The sequence below is a fragment of the Aptenodytes patagonicus genome, chromosome Z (genome assembly GCF_965638725.1).
Source record: "Aptenodytes patagonicus chromosome Z, bAptPat1.pri.cur, whole genome shotgun sequence".
NCBI lineage: Eukaryota > Metazoa > Chordata > Aves > Sphenisciformes > Spheniscidae > Aptenodytes > Aptenodytes patagonicus.
Window position 1 is genome coordinate 53,415,872 of NC_134982.1, and position 22,041 is coordinate 53,437,912.

The 22,041-nt window shown below is 34.7% G+C and overlaps 1 protein-coding gene across 2 annotated transcripts in view; it reads right to left on the reverse strand.

The window, feature by feature from the left end:
- The window catches only part of SLC27A6 (solute carrier family 27 member 6), a 38,083-nt gene that overhangs the window by 10,832 nt on the left and 5,210 nt on the right, over positions 1-22,041 (reverse strand). For both annotated transcript variants that reach the window (XM_076361938.1, XM_076361937.1), the window contains exons 2-5: positions 17,654-17,860; positions 15,379-15,537; positions 14,220-14,344; positions 3,034-3,228 (exon numbers count right to left, since the gene is read on the reverse strand). In XM_076361938.1, the coding sequence (XP_076218053.1) occupies positions 3,034-3,228; positions 14,220-14,344; positions 15,379-15,537; positions 17,654-17,860 (686 nt within the window). The remainder of the gene's footprint in view (positions 1-3,033; positions 3,229-14,219; positions 14,345-15,378; positions 15,538-17,653; positions 17,861-22,041) is intronic.

Consider the following 22,041-nt stretch of genomic DNA (forward strand, 5'->3'; position numbering starts at 1 on the left):
AACTGTGCAATTATGCCAGTAGAAAGAAAGTTTCTTCCCTCTCCTTTACTGTATCATCACATATATGAACACACAAGCCTCTTTTCCCCTTTCTCAGTTCTCTTTCTTTGTATTCCTAGTTTAAGAAATGGATGTTTAGGAAATCCCTAGAGAGTATGTCTAAGGGTATCTCCTCATATCGTCCCATGTGTCAAGAGAATAATGAAAAACCTCCTGATGGAGCTTTGGAGTAGTCTCTGAAACCTTGATTTGGAAGAGATTTGGGGCAGTTCTATTTCCACATAAAATGCGTCATATAATCCACCCACTGACCTGGCTAGACATACCATGCCTGTGTAACCAAGACGAGGTAGTTTGTCTCTGCACTGAATCTGGTTTTCAGTGACAACCTTTATTCTTCCCTCAAACTCTACAGTCATAGAATGCCAAATGTATATACACTGGGGGAAGGGCTGGGAGCCAATACACCTCAAGCCCCTTGGAGAATGGTAGTAGCTAAATACTGAGTCTGCTCACAAATAATGTGCTTTAGCTACTTTCCTTATGACAGAAACTATGGAAATAACTGAAGACTTGACTTACTGTAGATTTATTTCTAGGGAAAAAAGAGTATTGAAAAAGACAGAATAAAATTGATTTCAAGCCAAGCCAAATGGAATGAATGGCTTTTTCCAGTTCATAAAATATCTTACGGTCTTTCTATATTCATACTGAGTAAGCAAGGGGACAATCCATAATTATCTTAGCAGACTATACTGATGTTTCCATAGACCATAACAGTTCCAACTTGGAATAGTATATAAATTATAGAAAAGATGTCTAATGAGATCAAGTATTCAGTCAGAACTGCGTTTATTTTTTAATTGCAGTTTGCATGAGCTATTTTTTCTCCTAATCTGCAGTGACTAACTCAAATTGTAAGTCCAATCATTAAAGAGGAAAAAGTAGCATGTTTCATGTGCAAAAAACCCCAAAATACTAATCTTCCTTTTGGAAACACAAACAACATGTTATTGACATATGAAGTGCCACTATTAATACATGCAAACCCCCCACACTACTTGTTTAAAAATACAGATAATTAAATCAATAAATAGGTAGTTTCAAGTCTAATCCTTTATCTGCTGTGACCTTTACATGGTATTTCCAAAAGGTTAATGACTTATGACAAAACTCTGTCAAAAGTTCTGAAATACTGAAAACAAGTTTACTCAGGTTTGAAACAAATGCAAAATTTCGTAAGATTGGGAAAAAAAAGGTTTAAAATAATTGAAGCATGTGGCTTTGAAGAGTCTGAAACAAAAGTTAACATCAGCTGTAAGGTTCCTGGTTCATCTACGACTCCCTAAATTCCAGATTCCTGATTTCCTGTCGTGGATCTGTACCCTTATAGAGACTTCCATCAGCACCAGATGTCCGCCATGCATACTACAGAGCATCAGTCATGTAGAACAGAGAATCAGCAGAGTCAGTCTGCTTAAATTCCCGAGCCCTCAACAGTTTCTGAAAAACACACTAGCTCTTGTGGTGTTTTTCTGAGTGTTTCCAGGTTCCTCCCTGCAGTCTGGGTTCCTATCCCAGAAGGGAAGAATTCCTCTGGCCCCAAGTTGTGAAGTAGTCTGCGGTGATGATAATTTTTTTTTTGAAGTTGTGGACCCTGGAACATACACTGCCTAGAAACCTATTTGCACATCATCAGAAGATACTTCTGATTTATTTCCAAACAATATTTTTACATCTTTCTCTGAAAAAAAGTTTTGTCAGGACATTTTACTCCTCAGGAGCACAAATGCCACTTAAGTCAGCAGGATTTGTATAGATACATAGATAGGTATCCCAGTATAGATAGGTATCTCAATTAATTTGCACATTCTAGGCAATGTGTGTAGTCCTATTTATTTCAAGAAGAGTAAAAATTGGCATAAATAACAGCATAATGTTAAATATCTATTCTCCTTGCTACAAAGCCTTGCTAAATAATCTTTCATATTATTAGCTAAAGCTTGGGACACATGTTACTTAATGATGTCTCAAACCATTTAAGAGATGGCATTAATAGGACCCAAAGGGAAAAATCTATCTGTGAATTTTAAGCGGAAATAAATTCTTCATTTACTCGGAAGGATGAAGTAAAAGCCACCATGTTTGATATAAACAATATGTATTCTTCTTCCCCAAGACATATAACTTCCATTGTCAAAGCTGATGAAATACAAAACAGAGACTATCAAATAAGCAGTGAAAAAAAATGTTTGTTTTTTCTAGTTTTAGTAACCTAGAACAAACCAAATAAATATAGCAGACTTGGTAGATAAAGGGGCATAGAATTTTGAAATTGATATCCTTGGCAAGTATTATCTGTCACAATTACTCAACAGTGATTATATTTGTATTGTATTATCTTTGACATTTCTGAATAATGATACAGACTAGATGTAGAGTAGTTCAATTGAGTTATATATGTTTAATTGCATCTAGGTATAAAATATCTCTTAAAGTTGTATCTGCCTATATTTTAATCTGCCTACTTTATTTTAATTACTATTAATTCCCATTTATGCCAAATATTTACATGGTAATGTGCAATACAGATATACTCTTTTAAAACAGCTCTAAATATAATCTGTAGAACACTAAGTCAGAACAGGACACTTGTATGTTTATTTCACAGATGATGATTTCATAGGTATTAAATCCGACTTCCTCTTTTGTCCTTTAATATAGTAGAGATTTGAAATCATACTCGGAACCTATTCAAAACTGTCAGAAGAGAGGCAAGGCCTTTCTGACTCTTATGAACTTAAAGAAAAATCTAAGTGTTACTGCTGAAAGTATAACTGGGTTGGGTGCTAAGCTCTATCTGCAATACTTTGGCAGCCAGGATTTTACAGAGGCTCAATTAAACTTGCAATAACTAAGTTAGAAAACTTACCTTGGACTTATGACTGCAGCCCCATGTCCTGTGGTCAAACTGAGAAACACATTTACCTTCAGCACTCCCTTTTACAAAGTACAATGTAAATAAATAATCACCTTATAAAAGAAATTGGTGCGTCCAACAGATCCAATTTTTCCTGTGTGGTTCATGAAACAAATGTTTCCTTCAGTAGCACCATAAAACTCACAGATCTTAACAGCACCAAATCTGTCTAAAAATTCTCTCCATACATCATTTCTTACTCCATTTCCAACTGCTAGTCGGACTTTGTGATTTTTCTCTCCTTCCTTCTGTTAAAAAAAGAAAAAAATAATTTAAAATAATATACTGATAACTGCGTTTGATTGTTGCATAAATTGTGGGGAAAAGGTACCTTCCTTAAATACATCAAGTATAAACAACAACAAAAAAAAGAAAAACAACAATTAAGAAGTTAAAGCTGGCATAGCTCACCTACGGCTACAATGTAGCAAACTGCAATCAAAAACCTATTATCTTGTCGCACAAGCAAATTATTTCCTGAATAATGGCTACAATAATTTATATAAATGCTTCCATATTTTAGAAGTTGTATCGTCTCAGTCTGTTTCCTCTCAGAGGAATTAGAAAACTGGGAAGAACAGAGAAAGGCAGGAATTATTTCTGTCAAGGGATTAAAGTCAGCAGAGATTTATAGTTACTTTCTTGTGTCTTCAGACTGATTATAAGAAACAATGAGATTTCACACACTTGTAATATCTGTTCATTCCCACACATTGCGTATGAGTCATCTTCTGTATTTCTTTCAATATTAAGACTTGCAAGGTTTTGTTCAAGGTTACTTGGAATACATTATTTCTTGGTGGTCTTGAGTCTTTACTGTTGCCAACTCCCATGTTTTATTACAAGAAACACAGTAGTACATGTTCATCCAGTTCAGTGAGACTCTCTAATTTTATGAATACATTCCCAAACCTTGAGATTGCATGGAGCACCTTTAAAATACAGATTGAAGTTGAAGAATCAGAAGGCAAAAGATCTAAAATGTTGTGGGTTTTTTTTTTTTTTAATTTCACCTATTTTAATAGAAGACTCCCTTTTTATTCATTGCAGGTGGCAATACAGAATGCCCTAGAAGTGAGACAGCACGAAATAGATAGAGGTACAGTTTGTTACCACATACCTTTAGAACTGCATAGCACTCTGGTACTGCAACACAGTCTGTATATACCTCTATATATGTACACTTATACAAATGTATACAAACACCTCTCTATATACATATGCACATATATGCACGTATTCACACTTTTTATATATATGTGTGTGTGTATACATATACACACATCCACATACCTATGCTAAATGAAGTAGATAGTCCCCATTTTCTGTTCTTCTATTCTAGTTTCCTTTTCCCCTCCCAACTCTAATCCAATATGAATTCGGTATATCTTCAGAGTGAAAATCCATTTTAGCACCTTTAATCTGGCATAAAAGCACAGCAAATTATTTCTGTGGAGAGATCTGGTCAGCTGACTGAAACAATAATCTTTAAATATCGTGGATGTTAAAAACAGTGAAGCTTCTACTGAGTACATAGACAGCAGTATTCCTCAGAGGCTTATGTCTTGGCCAAATTAAATTTTTCATGAGCATCATGAATTCTCACTTCTGTAACAAAAACTGCAAGCACAGTGAAATTTTAAGGTCCTCCTCTAAATCACAAAGACTGACCAAGTTTTTTTCTTCCCTTTTCAAAACCAGTAACTCTCTAGAAAGATAAAAAATTCCTTTATTGAGCTTCAGAGTCTTTCTTCTGGAAATTAAGTCCTCTTGAATTATTCAGCAAGGAACTCACCTATTTCACTAGATGCAGGTAGCTCTTGGCAGATTACAGTCTGAGGCATTATCCTGCTATTTTACCTCAAAACTACATCACTCACCAGCCTCCCTCGGTCACTAACCATTCTGTTTTTACAACCCAGTTCTTCCCTTTTCCCTTCTCCTCTCTTACGTTACTTCAGATGAAAATGTCATTTCTAAACACACAAGCACATACTTCACTGCCTTCACGCTAAATCATTATTAACAAGTGCTGCGTTACATAGTACAATGAAACTGACCATGGACATAGCCTGGAACAAAGGGTCTAAAAAAATTGCCCATAGATGTAATTTTTGGAGTGGTTTGTTTTTTCAACTTCAGATGCAATATCACAATGCAACAGTGTAGATTTTCATATAGCTGAAATAATGAGGTCTGTTATATCACACACTCAAAATCATTATCCTGTCAACGAACAAAAAAAGTATTCCTTTTTTTAAGAGGAAGTGTTTCAGTGCTACTTTGAACTTTGTCAGGAAAGCTTTTAACTCTTCCCCCCCCCAAAAAAAACCAAACAATTGTCCACCATCTTTAGAATATCCCAGTCAGCTCAACTTAAAACTTTTCCAAGTGGGTATTTTCCTTACAGTTTCATTGCTAAACCAAATTAATGTGTCAGTAACTGAACTGCAGTTACCCCTTGCTGACACCACTGAATTATTCAAATGTACTGCCTCTGCTAAGATATGAAAAATAGCACAAGAGATTCTTCCACAGAAATTTTTTGTTCCACAATGAACAGAAGAGACAAATAACGTGTGCATATATACACATACTAATTAAGTGGGTCATTCATCAGGCTAGGAACATTCAAAATCTCTAGAGACCAAGTTAATAAGCAGGTGAGTTTGCTTCTATTATTTCTACTTTAAGAAACATAAAAGCATTGATGGCTGTTTGCTGAAAAGACACAAACTAGGATGAACTAGAAAACAAGAGCCTACATGGATTATGTTTTTTTTCCAAAAGGACAAATACAGCATCATTTATAAATGCAGTTACTTCAATACCTTCAATTCCTCATGTTATTTTGTCTGGTTTATATTACTACAGCACAACATTGTTTCTCTAGTGGAAAAGACACAGAGTAAACCTGACAGGTCAGCATTCTACTGTGCTTGCAATGTTAACACCTATCAATAATACAATGCATGGCTATCTCACTTTAAGTAGTATTCTCCTAAGGCATTCAGCCCTTCTGCAAAAATACAAAGAAGGTGTATGATGTCATCAGGAACTGATCGCAGAAAGCAAATTTTCTTAAAAGAGAGGGCAGTAATTCACTACTTCACAACCAAGGTAAATTTTCTGTTAGACTGCCTTGCTGCAACTGCCATATTTGTGATTTAGTCAGCTCCATCACAGTTCTACCTGTACCCATCTGTTGATACAAGACTCCCTGAAGAGTACTGCAGGGCTTTCTGGGAAAAAGGCATTAAAACTGTCATGCATTTAGCACCTTTTCAACTGTAAGAATGGAAACTATATGTAATTTAATCTCCCAGCAGGTTAGTAAGTATGAAGAGAATCATTATAATGAGGGAAATTTTAAACAGTGATAATTCACATTAGTTTTACATGTGAGTAAATTCATATAGCTATTTTTTACATATTTTTACCTAAACTTTTGTATAACTAATATATGACATTAATTCATGTTAGCTTTACATGTAACTAACTTTCAATGGAAAGTGAACCACAGTAAATAAAATGGAGTTAGCCATTTTAACATCTTTTTCATGACTCAATCTATGTATTCATCATCTGTATTATTGTCCAGATCACTGCCAGAGTCCAGCTCTAGGGCAATGCATGTTGGTACCCATGGGCACAGTGGCCGAAAACTTATGCAGTAAGTAAAATGCAATAAATAAGAGAAGGGAAGGAAAAAGGATGATAATTCCAACAAATTCTAGAAACATGGTTGAGTGATGCACACTTAGGATGTCCTAATGTATGAAAATTAAAATAAATTAAATATGCAGGAACTTATGCTTTAAACAGACTATGGCACCAAACAGTCATGCTTGGAATTTCTGCCATATTCAGATGGCATTTCATCAACTAGCTTCCCTTCAGAACAGTAGATAGAATTATAGGAGTAGGAGGAATTCCAAGGAGTCACCTAGTACACATCTCTTCTGGGAGATAAAGCTGTGCTATCCCTGTGCCATTCTTGACACCTGAACCTGCACGTCAGCGGGTTACTGTGCAACAGATGGTATGCAGCCATTGTCTGCACCTGTATTCTTAGCCTGCTGCAACAGCATAGTACCTAGTTAACACTTCCTTCACTAAAAGCTGTATTTCCTCACAATATCTCATGTACGAAGGACTCAGTGCCTTGCCCTGGTCAAGTATCACAAATAAGTTCAAATAATGTGTGTCCTGTGATAATGTGCTCATGCTTTGTGTTTCTGAATGTGATTAATAGTTCTCTACAGATAATTAGGAAGACAGATTTTAGAATAACAGAATGTTAGAACATCTTTCCAAGATTTTTAAAAATGTGTATTTATTTATTTTCCTGCACTGTGATTTTCTTTTCTTACAGAGTGATTCTGAAATAAAATGGGGATTCAGTCTACATCCACTTATTTCTAACAGTAAAGGTGAAACATTTTTTTCAATGCCTTTTTGAAGCATTAATAAGCAAGAACTGTTCTTACCTTACACCTGGACTTTTCTTCAGTTCATTCTGCTAAGATCTTTGAACCGTGTACCAAATATCTGCATACATCATAAATCAGTTTCTGACACACTATTTCTCCATTTTGAGTGCTTGTTTCATTTGTATAGTAATTAAATGACAAGTCAAGATCTGCCTATTACACTAAATACTACATACCTGGGATTTTTCATCTGCCAGTCTTTCCTCCTTAAGTGTTCTTTGTAAACTATGTGGACTATCTACATGATTAAGTTGTTGATAAAACAAATGCCTTTTAAAGCGCCACCAACAGTGTATTAATTGGTGTGGGAAGGATTCATGACTGCAGCTATACAAAAATGTACTTAGCAGTTGCTTTAAAAGAATACAAGAAAACAGGTCAATTGTCCTCCGTTTACCATTTCTGCAGCAGGAAAAGCCAAATGGAGAGAAGCAAAGACAACTTCAAGCAAAGGAGGCATGAAATGTTTCCCGTATTATGGCCTTGAAACTAAAAGCAATCTCAGGGCCTGAGAAATGCAAACATCTGTTAAGTAGAAAACATGATGGACAGACCACACAGGATTTACACTCATGTATTTACAAGGAACGTGTGTAACAACACATTCACCAGTTTTCTATTGACACATTAGCCCTGAAAAAAGGGGCATCAGGTAGTTGGTAGAGAGACTGTAAGATGAGAGATAACCTACTGCCATTATGATGACAGATGTAATAAATTCTTCAAGATGCATGCTTACATTCACTTTCCAGTAATGCCTAATTATAAATTGCAACTAGATTTTTTGAGCAAAATACATACCCCAATTTAAAAATACAAGTAAAAGAAAACAGGAAGGTTACTGAAGAGATGCACCATAAGAAAGGAACAGGAATTCTAGGAACAGGACACATCCTTCCAGTTCAGGAACTAGTTGTTTGCTATTTGGTGTAGTTCACTCTCACCACACTTTCATTAATCGATCTTCTGATAATCTAATAGGATTCGATTCTAACCGGAGTTTTCTTCCTTTAGCTGTTCTAATAGGAAGTGTTTTCTTTAGCTGTACTTCTATTTCCTCAGAAAATATCTACCAACAAAAAAAAAGGCACTTTTGTCTGTGTTCCACCCAGTAATATGAAGTAGATCATTGTATTTTTGGTGATTGCCCTAGGAGCCTACAAGTCAAAACAAATTACACAAAACTTTCCAAAGGTCAATTGAGACAATTAAAGCACGCACAGATTATTTCTTGTGCTCATTATTCTGTGAGCAATATGAAGCTTCCCTTTGTAAAAGTATGATTGCGATTTCTAGGCTTCACTATTTTCTGCATGACTCCACTAGCTTAACCCAAAAGATGAGTATCTAGGAAAGGAAGCTGGAAGGAAGAAAATTGGTCAAGTTATATGACCTCTTAAAGACTCAGGGAAGTCTTGAGCTATCATGCTAGAACTAGTAGCTGACATCGCAACTAGCCTTTAGTGCTGTTTTGGGTATGGAAAACCAATGCTTCCTAAGGCCAAAGAAACTCTACGAACATTACAGAAGACTTTTTCAGGAACAAAACCTGAAAACCTTTACCATTATTAGTGGGAAGAATGAGAAAACAGACACAGAATCATCATGTGGGTGGAGTCCAAGAGAGGTATGCCAGTACATTTAAATATCAGAAGGCAGTTGCCAAATTGGACTGGATTATAATCTGCTTTTAAGCCCACTTTTAAAAAATAACACTGTTGTAGTCATGGCAGTTTAAAGCACAGACAAAGTTTGTTGTGAGATACAGTATATTTTTTATTAGATCAACTGATATAGTCTGGAGGGAAAAAATACAAGCTTCCAAATCCCAGGTCCATTTCCAAGCTTCACTTCAGATGTCCTGAATGTGTTCTTAGTCTAAAAATTCTAGTTTCTCTAACTGCATGTACAAACAGTGTTCAATTCTCCTTTTAGGCACTGTTAATAATTTACTGTAGTAAATCAGTAACAACTTGGATTAAGAATGATGTCTGCTTACAACATACACAAGTGTTCGCAGATTTTTTTTTAAAAAACACAGGTTACTAGAAGAATAAATAAATTGCAAAATTCCCCCCAGTAAATAAAATTGTAATGACATATAGAGATTATTCAGAGACTTCAAATGGAAGGTACAGATGTGGTTGTCTGTAACTGTGACACATTATTGCTTTGGGGTATTTAATAAAATGTTTATGCTGAAAACCTGCAAAGGGCTTGACAAATTTCCATTCCACATTTTAATGATAAGCGAAAGAACAATTTCCAGTACTAAACATAAATTGAGCTAAACTTTAATGGGGAATAAAATGTGATGTGAAGTAAAACCTGCATTGTAGAGAAGTGCCTGCTGATTCATTTTTCCTTCCCTACCTGGCTATCAAATTCCCTTCCTTCAAAGAAACCTGTTTCTAGGTGGGAGACAGTGCTATCCAACATATATAAACCCCGTTCATACACCCCTTCCCACAACACTTGAGTCAACAGCAGGGAAAAAAGTGTTCATTCTGTTTGCTTATCCCAGCAGCATCGACCTCCTTGTTTTCTCCTTCTAAATTACTATTGTTCTAACACAGAAGAGTTTTAATAAAATAAATCCTTAGGCATCTTTTCTAAAGTCACTTCAGAGAGCTTAATCCCATCCAGAGAAACCTTGGCCAAACTGGATCTAGTAGAGAGCTTGGCTTGCTTCAGCTTAACAAAATAAAGTCTGAAAGCTGATATACATGGTCTTATACACTTGAGGTAATCCCAAGAAAATAGCAAATGTTACTGATGCCAAAGGATAACGTTGGCTCAATACCAAATGGACATAAAACAGGACAGATATTGAAAGAAAATTTCTAAGCAATGATATAATTAATTGTGAAATAGACTTTGAATACAAGTAGAAGTGAACTCTGGTTTTAATAGACAGCTTACCAAGTTCATGCAAGGTATCATAAATCATACAATTAATGTCATAATGTATGACAGCTTATGAGAGTAGAAGACATAATGATCAAGAAAACTGATTTCTAGCCTCTGTTTCTAAACCACTTCAGGATTCAGGTCTCCTTTGCAGAAAAGCAGGAAAGAGATGCTGCATTACCATTCATATATTTCCAAAAGCTTCAGGACACAATGTATTATTTAAATAGCTCATTACTTCAAACATGAAATAAATCTGCAAGTGCATTAGGAAGGTTTTGTATACACTTTAAATGTTAAATGTGTTGCAATCCTCTAAGGAAAATATATCCACAGATTAGAAGAGAAGTATTTCCAAGGCCTTTGCTTAGAGAGGAAGTAGGGAGCTATGCTATGCAATACTTCTGAAATTTCATAGATCACTGTTAACAGAGACTTTGAGCAATGTCAGCCAGCAAGACCAAGTTATTAATTTGCTGAATATTCTCTTTCACTGGAGTAGTCATGCTAGTATCTTAGAGCAGGATCCATTTTGTAGCTACTGATGGCTACTAGCCATCAATGCTGGCTCTTACACTTTCACTATGATCAAAAGACTCCAGAAAAAGAGCTTGGAAGAGGGCAGTCATGAGGATTACTCGCTTGTTTAGAAGCCCAGCAAAATCTATGAATGTCACATAATGCAAGGTCTTTGTACTCGTACTTAAGGAAAAAAGACAACTTCCTTTTCTAACAAATGTTCTTTCCAGACAACAGGTTACTAAACCAAACTGGATGCAGAACAGGTTTCAGAAAAATTCTACTGCAAAAGAGTCTTCAAGAGCTGTTGCAGATGTGAGTGGGAGGCAGAAAGATCATACAAGACAAAACTAATAAGGAAAGCTAAGCCAAGAGTCTATATGCTACCACAGAGACTTGCCAAAAGTTCTGTTCAAAATCTATGAAATAAGAGGCCACACTGTGGCCTCCAACTGTTAGAAATATACCGTTTATTCCAAGTTTAGTGTTAAAGAAACAAATTAAGCACTTAGATTAAAACCATAGCAATTATCTTATGTTCATTAGAAGGGCTTTATAGTAAGCCTTGAGAACACTGCCCACATATCTTCAGAGAGCTTTAAAACTTGTATTAGCCATATCTTTCTCATGCTGCTAGTATATACAGTGCTTCTAAGTTAATGAAACTTTGAGAGATAACAACTTGGCAAACTATTTCACCTACTTGAAAAATAATAATGGATTGCATAACATATTTAAAATCCTTCCACTTATTTGTGTGAACATGTTTCTCTTCCAGTTTTAACATGACACATACTTACTATCTTTCTTCCAGTACCTAGCTGTCAAACTGATTCATTTTATAATTTTAATTTTTCTTTATAAGGTACATTTGGTTTCTCTTTAGTCAACTAGCAAAAAAAACCAAAACCAAAAAAACCCCATAGCCTCACAGAGCAAAGAGTTTAGACATGCCAGCTCCTAGAAAGTATGCACATGAATTAATAAATAGAATAGTTATATAGTTAATGAGTAGTTAATGATGGTATAAATATAGAATATAGTATATAAATAGTAAATGATGGTATAAATATCTTTATTTGCAAAATTTAAAACTCCTTTAACTTTATGATGGCTTGGTAAGGATTTGAAAATGAGATCGTTTGTTTTAGAAAATTAAGTATATTAATCTATCATTCTTGCTTTAAAATACTGAACAGGATAAAATGAGTAAAACAAAATGCCATGCTCTAACTGTACAGTTAAAGGACAGAAAAGGGGAACAATTAATATCTGAGGCTGCAAAAAAGTTGGGAAGTGTTGGAGAGAAAGGAGATGACTTTGGGGAAAATCATGTTAGCCTACAATGAAGAAAAATCACAATTTATAAAAGCTAGGCCCTTCATATGTTTTGATTTTCCTTATGGTCTCTAACTTGATTTTTTGTTATCCTGTAACTTTTTGTTTATTTTATTATAAAGTTAAAGACCAAACAAACAAACAAAAAAACCACACCAAAAAAAAAGAAACAGAGAAAGAAAGGTATCACTATTCTGGTTTCACATCACAGCCAGTGGTGGTCACCAGGACATCAGCCATGCCTTCTAATTCAAGAACATTCTCTTTGCTGAGGCGTGCATGGATAGTGCTGTAGGATCTATGACCCACTGCTACATTAGTTAACCATACTTCTGAAAATTTTCAGGAGAAAAAAAAATCCACTGCCTTATGAACACCGACCTTTTCCATTCTTTGGTCAGCAACTTGAGATATTAATGCAAATTGTTATTCTGCTGGAAAACAAGACTGATTTGTATTCTCTTCGAAGTATTAGAACGCTGCTTAAGGAGGAGGTTATTCTTGGGACTTGGTTTATTATTTATTCTTGGTAAAATGAGGACTTGGATTAGAAAAGAATTGTCAGATTAATTAATTTGAATTATTGGCAACATTTCCTAAGAGATGAGTAATTTCAATAAAATTCACTGAAAAGGATATGAACCACTGATTATTTTTTTGAAATCACAATTGAAATTATGATAGAGGCAAAGGGAGAATGTTCAAAGAGACAACAGTTGCATTGCATCCAACTTCTGTACGTTTTCAGAAATCTCTTTGTGTTCTCCTAAACCTTTTGTTAAATTTGAAGAGGATACAGTTCTTTTTGCTTAATGTTATACAGGTGCTTGGAAGCTGTTATTTATTTTTATTCAATATTCAAACTAAGTGGTTTATGATCATAAGTAACCGTGTAAAGTCATTTATTAAAATGCTTAACCAGGTAAGATAATGTATGATGTAACATTTAGGATTTATTATTGAAACACAATAGGACAACCTTCAGCTCATAAATGGATGGAAGTTGCCAGCATTAGCAAGATGAATTTTAGTGTATACTGGACTAAGAACATTTGTTTCATATTCATTTTAACACATTTAGCACAAGCACTTGAGGATAGAAAGTCAGTTGGGTTTGCTATGCAACAGGTTATACCTGTTCCATCTATATCACTCTATACATCTTGAATTAATACCAACAAATTTTAGGCATTTAGCTTAGCCTAAACATCTTGGTCTCTCTGTCGTCAATGGGTAGATACAGAAACATACCAGAAAACAGCAAGATCGAGAGTTAATTCAGTTAACCTGAGTCAGCTATACTTGGTAATTACAACAGGTTCAGCCTGCTTCGCACTTGATACCATGTAGATAGACCATCACACCACTGACTGCCAAGGGAAAAGAAGTATTTTCAAGTTAGGGCTAACACAGTTTCAGAGAGGAATGTCACTTTAACAAAACTAGCTTTGCTGCCTGGAACAGCTTTCTAATTGGAACAAAAGGCATTCTTCCTTTGAGCTGCTAACCTAGACCAAACCCCTTCCAAATTTTAAAATATGATTTATATGGTCTCAAAACAAGCACATTCCACAAGCCAAAACAGTGCTAAAACATGACCTACAAAACTTGAGACCTCTGATATACTTATGTCGCAAGAAACAAAGTTCTGAAAATTTTGAAAAGACATTGAACAGTAATCCTGGTTTCCTGAACTTAAATTGTGAAACTTCGTGAAATACCATTTTTTCAACAAATGATACTGAATAAGTTTTTAGTCTCAAAATCTTTTCTTTTAATACTTTAACATCTTCCTGATTCAAGCCATTTGGTTTTTTTAGAGTCTACAGATCACCAAATATTTGAAGAACCTCACATAAAAAGAAGGGCAGAGGGACAGGTTCAGTACAGTTTTATTTCCCTTTTAACATAACCACATTAAGAACAATAAATGTACATATCACTTACAGATGAATAGCCGTAATTTTGGTTCCACTTACCACTGGCTGGCTGCAAAGGTAACGGCAAAGTTCTCCAATGTACTGGATGACAGTCACATTGTACTTTTTGCAGTCACTCCAAAACTGACTAGCTGAGAACTTCTTTTTTAACACACAGGTTGCACCTTTATGGAAACAGTAGAAAAGAAAATGAAGCATTTTCTCTATATGGCAGCTTATGTTCACTATTTCTGCAAAACAGAACATAAGAGGAACTAAGAGCAGCCTCGTTCAGAGAACTATATGGTATTTCAGCTGTTTTATTAGAAGACGTGTGTTCAAACCTGGTAGACAGAGAGAGATGAACCCAGTCTCCTCCTTGGTGAGAAAGTAAACAGATAGATAAGAGTTAAAAGCAAGAAGACAGCTTCTCTTTGTTGGTGTTGTAACATTATTCAAAAGAGTTTAACTGAAAATATCCAGAAAAGTCAGCCTGAATTAGCAAATCATTTGTGTATCACTAAAACCTCATTCTTCAATGAAGAAAGTATTCATTGATGCAGATTCAGACAGAATTAATCCATAATCCAGTGATCTCTCCCTTGCTCTGACTTGTCCTTGATGCTTCAGGAAACAGGAAATATTTGCCATCAAGTTCCAAATAAATCTTTTATAAGAGTGTCATTGAGGACACCTACATTGTCTCAGTAAAATAAGTATTTTATTGTCCATGCCAAAACAGTACACAAATCAAGTGGAAAAAAATTATATATCATCTAATGATATATGACAAAGCTGGATGTTTACTGTAAATATATTTGTCAGTCTTTTTAAATTCACCAAAATACATTTTAGTTCTATTCCACCGTACAATGCTTAGTCTGTACACATACTAATGCACTATATACACTGCCAAAATATTACATGTCCTTAAATTCCTTTTTACCTAAATATAAAAGAAAGTAAAAACATTTGTTGCACAAATGACTATAACTAATTCTTCTCCAGTACCAAAAAGATAGCTTGTGAGAGATCCTTCGCTATTACAACACCCCCCTATCCCCAAAATATAGAAATATAAAGCTATTCCGAAAAGACTATTCATTTGATTTCAGCAAAACATTAGTTTCCCTAATGGCAGTGAACCTAAGTGCGTTTTATACATTTTTATAATAATTAATTCTCTATTAACAACACAATTAAATGAAATGAGCCCTACCCAATTCAATGCATCCACCGATGCCAAGAAGAGATGCTGCACTGTGATAAAGAGGCAGAGTAATATAAATTATGTCTTCTGCAGTAGCACCAAAAGCCCACAGTCCAGCAGCTCCTTTAAGAACCTGCATGTGACTGATGACTGCAGCCTTTGGAAGACCTGTAATTAAAACACAAAACCATGCATAAAGCTTCTCTTAAAGAGAACTCTTTTTTTTTTTTTTTTCCCTGTGTAAGATCTCTAAAATCATAAAAGAATCAATACTTTCTTCTGTAACCAAATTTTCAGCCATCTGTTTAGGTGCCCATTAATAGACAACTATCTGTTTAACACAGTATTGCATGTTTGTTCTGTACACACAAAGATACATAAGCCAGTTTGTAACCTCGGCTGTTAGTTATTTAATCTGATGTCAAGTCAATTCAAATAGGTGGAAACATGAAGAAACTCCACAGTTAGCACGCTATCAAATTATATAGAGCCAACAAAGGGCCATGAGTATTTACTGTACATATGGACTTCCTTTAACATAAAGAAGCATCACACTAGATCTCTTTCAGGCAAGAGTCATAGTGACTATAAAGTAATTAAGAAAGGTATGGGAACTACACGAAGTAGATCATGTAGAGGGTGCTTATCTAAGATGTGTACATCTAAGTCTACCTATTTGTTTTAGAACACTGTGAAGACTATGTACAATAAAAAAACAGTCCAGCAGAAAGTCCACTCCAGTTAGGTTCTTAATGAGTTTCTTCCGGTTCAGCACAGAATTTCTGCTCAGCAACATGCAGACTCACATGCAAGAGCTTCTTGGGCTACTACTCTGGTACCCATTATTTTGAGTAGGGTATGTGTTCTTGCTTCATATATGTTCTCACGTACACACACAAATTTCAGGCTGAGTCCTGATGATGAACAGTGAGAACTGTTAAAAATATAAAAAAATTTAATGGTTCAGAAAGTTTCCTCACCTAGTCTAGCAAAGCTACCGTTCATTTGAAGACTTAACTATAGCTGTTAACTGGAAGTGTAATCTATGGAGATTCTAGCTACAGTTCAAAGTTATTCCAAAACCCATCACACTAAAGAGAAAAGGCAATAAGCCTATGCTGCAAATGAACCACTTATAGCAAGAAGTGCTCTACCAAGTTTTGAGTTTTTTCCTTCTGCCTTTACAGATAGCTGGCTACAGACCGTGCAAGATGCTTCTTTCTTTTAATTAAGTTTACCAGTCATTGATTTTAGGAGCAACACTATGCTCTTGCTTTATCAGAAAGCGTGAAAATGCTCACTTACTTTAGATTAGGCTTGGTTATTCCATACTCCTCAGACTAAATAACCTTATTCTTTTAGTTACATGGTACATAAAAGAAATCCAATGTAAATTAATGTAATACATACAAGCATTCAAAAATATTTTAAATTCTACATAACTAAAATTTGACACTTCACACAGATATTCTGTCCACATTTATATTAGTAGTATTACAAACATACTTGACCTCTTGACAATATTTATATCTTTCTAATTTTTTTTTCTAGACTGACATTTTTATTTCCTAATTTTTCTCCAGAACCCGAAGCAAATAAATTAAATAATTACTTGTATGAGGGAACAAAGCCATAAAACACATCTTCATTTTAAATATTCTTGCAACTAAAACTGTTGTGTTCAGCTGAATGAGAATGCCAATCTGCTTATCTTAACAACATCATGCTGCTTTTCATGTCAGTGATCAGTTTTTTTAAAGTCTTAGCTTCTTAGCTGCTGGAGCACTGGTAATAAATTCAGCCATCTGTTTCTAAACTAAAAGGCTAGTAACTTAATCCTATTTTCTGTCTCTACAGTGACCTGCATAGAACATGACTTAATGAAGAAAAGTCAAATGTCTATTTGCTTGTTTGAAGATAGTTTTTTGAAGTTCTAGATACAATGTTAGCTAGGCAGTGGTATGCGATCACAAAATAATATTTATTATCATTGTAAACCCACCAAAAAAGCAAATCGTTTTATAAACACCTTAGCTGTGAAGTAGTAAGACATAAAGCTTCTCATAGTATTTGCACAATGTGGCAGGAAAAAAAAGAAAAGTCCATAAACCACTGAATATAAACAGTCACTGCCAAGAAACATGCTTATTTTCTACCATAATGCTTCTAGATAAGAAATATGATATTCGACTATGAAAAGATGAACCAAAAGATTAGAGTCTTGGAAAATCAAGTTTCCAGATGAAAGCTGAAGGAAAATGTAGACTCTTTAGCAGACCTGTACCTGTTGTTCCTGAAGTAAATATATATAAAACAGATGACTTGAGGTTGTTGGCAGAGCGTCGATTAACTGGAACAGGGTCTTCAGATGCAGCTTCTATTTTGTCTAAAAGGGTATGCACACTTGGAAAAGTGGAGTCTTTGGTCATTATCCAAACACTAACGTCTTTTTGGAGGCTAGGAAGAATTTCTTCCAGTGTCCCAAGCAAATCTTAAAAATTAACATAAAATAATGTTACTTACATTATGTCTTCACAAAACTAGCGAATAAAGTATTTTTCCTCTGAAAGTTTTACTTTTCATAATAGAAAGAGGAATGAAAGTCACTTCCATGGACATAAATAAATTCAATAAAATAATGATGAACTAGAATGAAAATTCACTGAAAACAGGATATAATGTAGTAAAAATACTGCTGACCCTACAAGGTCTAATTGTCAACTAGCCCTCAAGGCAAAATGATGAGCCTTGATTATTAGCTCCTGCTTCCCACCTCATTTTGGATAACCCTTGGTCATTGCTAAGGCCAGAATGAAGTGCTGTTAAGCTTCCACTTCAAATAAATCATGAAGAAATCTGTTGAAGATGCAAGGCAAATATATACATAGCTGGTAATTACAGTGCAGGTTTCCCTGGATGCCCTCAACAGCAATCTCTCGTCGAGCAGTATTTTTTTTCAAAAGCACAGAAGTGACTAATTTAAAAACAAACACACAAACAAAAACTATTTCATGTATGTAGGTACCTGAATTTCACAGAATAGAAATATGATACAGGCCTGTGGCTTATTCAGACACTGCCAAAGAACCATGTAGCTATTTATGTAGTGCTTTGAGTGTTTTAGATACTTTAATGCATCTGATTTTAGGTATATCAGAGAATTTTATTTTCTTACAATCACATGTTCATTCACTGAAAGCCATTCCTTCTATTGGCTTTTACCTGAATATAAATACAAACTCATTTTTATAAAATAAAAACAGCAGCATAACTAAGTTCTATTTTGTTAGCTTATCAGGAAAGAAACCATGAGAGTGAGCCCCAGATTAAACAAAAAGAAAAAATATAAATAGAGGCCAATCCTTAAGTAATACATTTAGTATTTATATTTCTAAGCATTTTTACAATCTGTCACTTTCTCAGAACACTGAACAGGCATTAAAGTACTAATCCAGGAAAATTCTCAAGAATAGGAATAATATTGCTTTCAATAGAACTATTCATATACTTAAAGACTCATTTACACTTAAGTGCTTTGCTGGATATCAGCCTATGTAATTAATCTTGCAAATATCCCTGTAGGTATGAATTTATGTTATTATCTCAGTTTTTATAGATGAATAAACAAACAAAGTTGACATGACTCACCCAGAACCTCATAATGAGGCATTGCCAGAGCCAGCATTTGAAATCCTGATGTCAACTCCAAGCTCATTTCACAAATATTAAATATGGATACCATTAATAGAATCCCCTTGCATAAATTTTACACCAAAATAACTGGATTTATAATCTTTCAGAAAACTACTTTCCTAATGACAGACTGCTGTATATATTTTAATGAATGACATACTAATCTTTATTACTGTAACAGAGATGTAGCCTACTGTTGCCAACTAAACGTCTTACAAACCTAAAGCCTACAGAGTACAAGTTCTATATATTTTATGAATGCTTAGCAAATAGATCTGATGGAGTGTGACATTAAAATTTTTGTGTTCTAACTTCCTTGCACTGCAGAATGATTTCAGGAAGGAATCACCCAAATTATTATGAAAATGCAAAAGATAGATAGCCTCCTGTTTGAATCATTGGACTACAGTCCCCTTCCACTATACACAGCAACAGAATGAAAAAAAGTGAATAAAAAGTAACGTTAACGACAATAGTGTTAACTGCAGGAAACCTGATGCACTGAAAGTCAAGGTTCACTGGCATATTAATTCTGTTTTGCTGTCATATTATAAAATTAGGGTATATTTTTCAAGTAATAAATATGAAAATACAATAGTATTTCTAATGAAAAACAGCTATTAATAAACCAAGTGTGACAGAATAACTATATACTTATTACCTTCTAATACTGATTTTTGTCTTCCTATTATGCATATATATACATATATGTCTCCTAAATATACTAATGATAGTTTGCATAGATACAAGTTAGGCTGAGAACCTAGCAAAAGAAACACAGGTGTTAGAAATGGTTGGAGCTCCTGTTCTCAAAAATAGTAAGAGAATATAGCATTCTCTGTCATTCTTTATTGGTGCACTGGCTCCAACTACAGTGCCACCAAAGATGTTAAGGATTGTTAATTGTTAAGGATTGTTAAGAATTTCTTGGCTCCTCCAGCTTCCAGTAATCATTTGAACCAGACTCAGCTGTCCATCCTCTGTAGTGTCCTTAAGAGATAACAAACATGATGTACAAATATTGAGAAAAACTGCTCAATAAAAGTAATCATGCAAAATTATCCTGTGTAACTAAAGTGTAATTGTAAATGAAATTTCACCTATTGTTTAATTGGAAACTATCCTCTTGCAGAAGGCCTGGCAAAAAAAACCTCAGTGAGTATCACCCTTTTTAAGTACTGCAGATACCAAAGGGATCATTGCAGCATTTCCTTATTTTCCAGAGATAAATTCATTCCTTCTTGCATTTCCTTAAATTGTTTTGCTTTTTACATTTTTGAAAGTGATGAAGATAAAGCTGTATCACCTACCAACTCTTAACTTCTCTACAGAAGACATTTTTGTTTGGGACTGCACGACATGAAGAAATTCACAAATATTTCTAATTTTTTAGTATTCAGAGGTTCTAGATAAGACATGCACCAAGTTCTTTGTGTATTTGAGTAACATGAAGTGCAAGTCTGTCAAAAAGAAGAGGACTTACCTCTTCTTTTTCTTTTTCCCTCTTTTCTTTCCTTCCTTCAAAGGAAGAAAGATGGCAACCATTAATTTCAACTCTACAGACACAATCATTTAAGATTCAGGAATGACAGGAGGGCATAGCTCCCTTTTAGTAGACTGAAACATATTTACTCTAAATAATTAAGATCAATCTTCAAATTAAACATACACACTGTTTATTGTTTCTCCAAACACTCACTCATAAAACCTATGGTTTTTGTTCTTGCACAGAGGCTTGCTTGTTTTTTTAACTACTATTGAACTATGAATCAGTTATACAATAGAATTTTTCTTCTGTGCTCAGGTATCTAGTACTTGGAACAATATGTGAACAGCTTGTAATGATAAATTATCTTGAAAGAAACTTCTGGTTAGATAGCAGAGAACAGCAGAAACAGTAAGTGATTTCCTGAATAAGAAAGGGTAATTTAAAACAGCTGTATTCAAAGTGCCAGAAACTGAAAATTACTTCTGGAACACACAGGAGCATGGGGTGTTTGAAGATAACTCTCAGTTGTACTAACGTATTTCCAAAGAATAATTCTGATGATAGTCAACTAATGTTTTGTTCCATGAACGAAGAACTTCAGTGCCAGGTGTTGTGTAGGGCTTATTGGTCTTAACCTATAATCTTGTTCACGTGTCAGGAAAAAACAGCCCTCTTGGAGGAGCTGTAGTTTGAGTATTTCTAGAGGTACCTGGTATGTGTACTTCAACATATAGGAAAGCAATTACAGTAAAGCAATTTCGCTATTTAAGCTTGTGGTTTCTCTCAGTTACTTGTTTGCTTTTTACACTACAAAAGTATATTCAGGTTTTGGTTTATTTATTTTGGAAGAAATGACTGCTTATCTAAAGTTTGGCAATGTAGTTAGCAGTTCTGTGCGCATTGTTTACATAGTTTGTATATGAATATTCATAATTTGCTAACTATTTAGCTTCTACTGGGAAAAAAAAATCTGTAATTGGTCAAGATGAATATGCTTTTCCACTTTTTTTGCCTTTTTTTTCCCTCTTGCATTTAAAGCATTTCATTATTCAACAAAAAGTTTGTGAAACTGTTACATTAAATTCACATGAATACATAACTCAGTTACTTCTTTTGAGAAAGCAAGGAAAATAAGTTTTGGTTTTGAACTACTGTCCTAGGCTTCAAGTTGCACAAAAGTTTTTTTATGTTATTTTCTAGCAAATAAACAATGCAGCCTGTTGGCAAGGACACAGTCCTACACTGATAAAAGGAATACATCAGATTATGAGATCAACTTGTACTGAACAGAAAGTTACTAGGAAGGAAAACTGTATGAAATGGTTCTTACATAACTTTGATGTGTACCCTGGTTGATATGCTCAGTAAGCTATGGCAAGTCCAAACTCTTCCCCACACTGCCTGGCCTCAGAAAATAATTGTTACTTGTATTTGATCCCCCAAGTGACTTCTTACACTCAGCACTTATTCTCACTAATAATAATAACAGA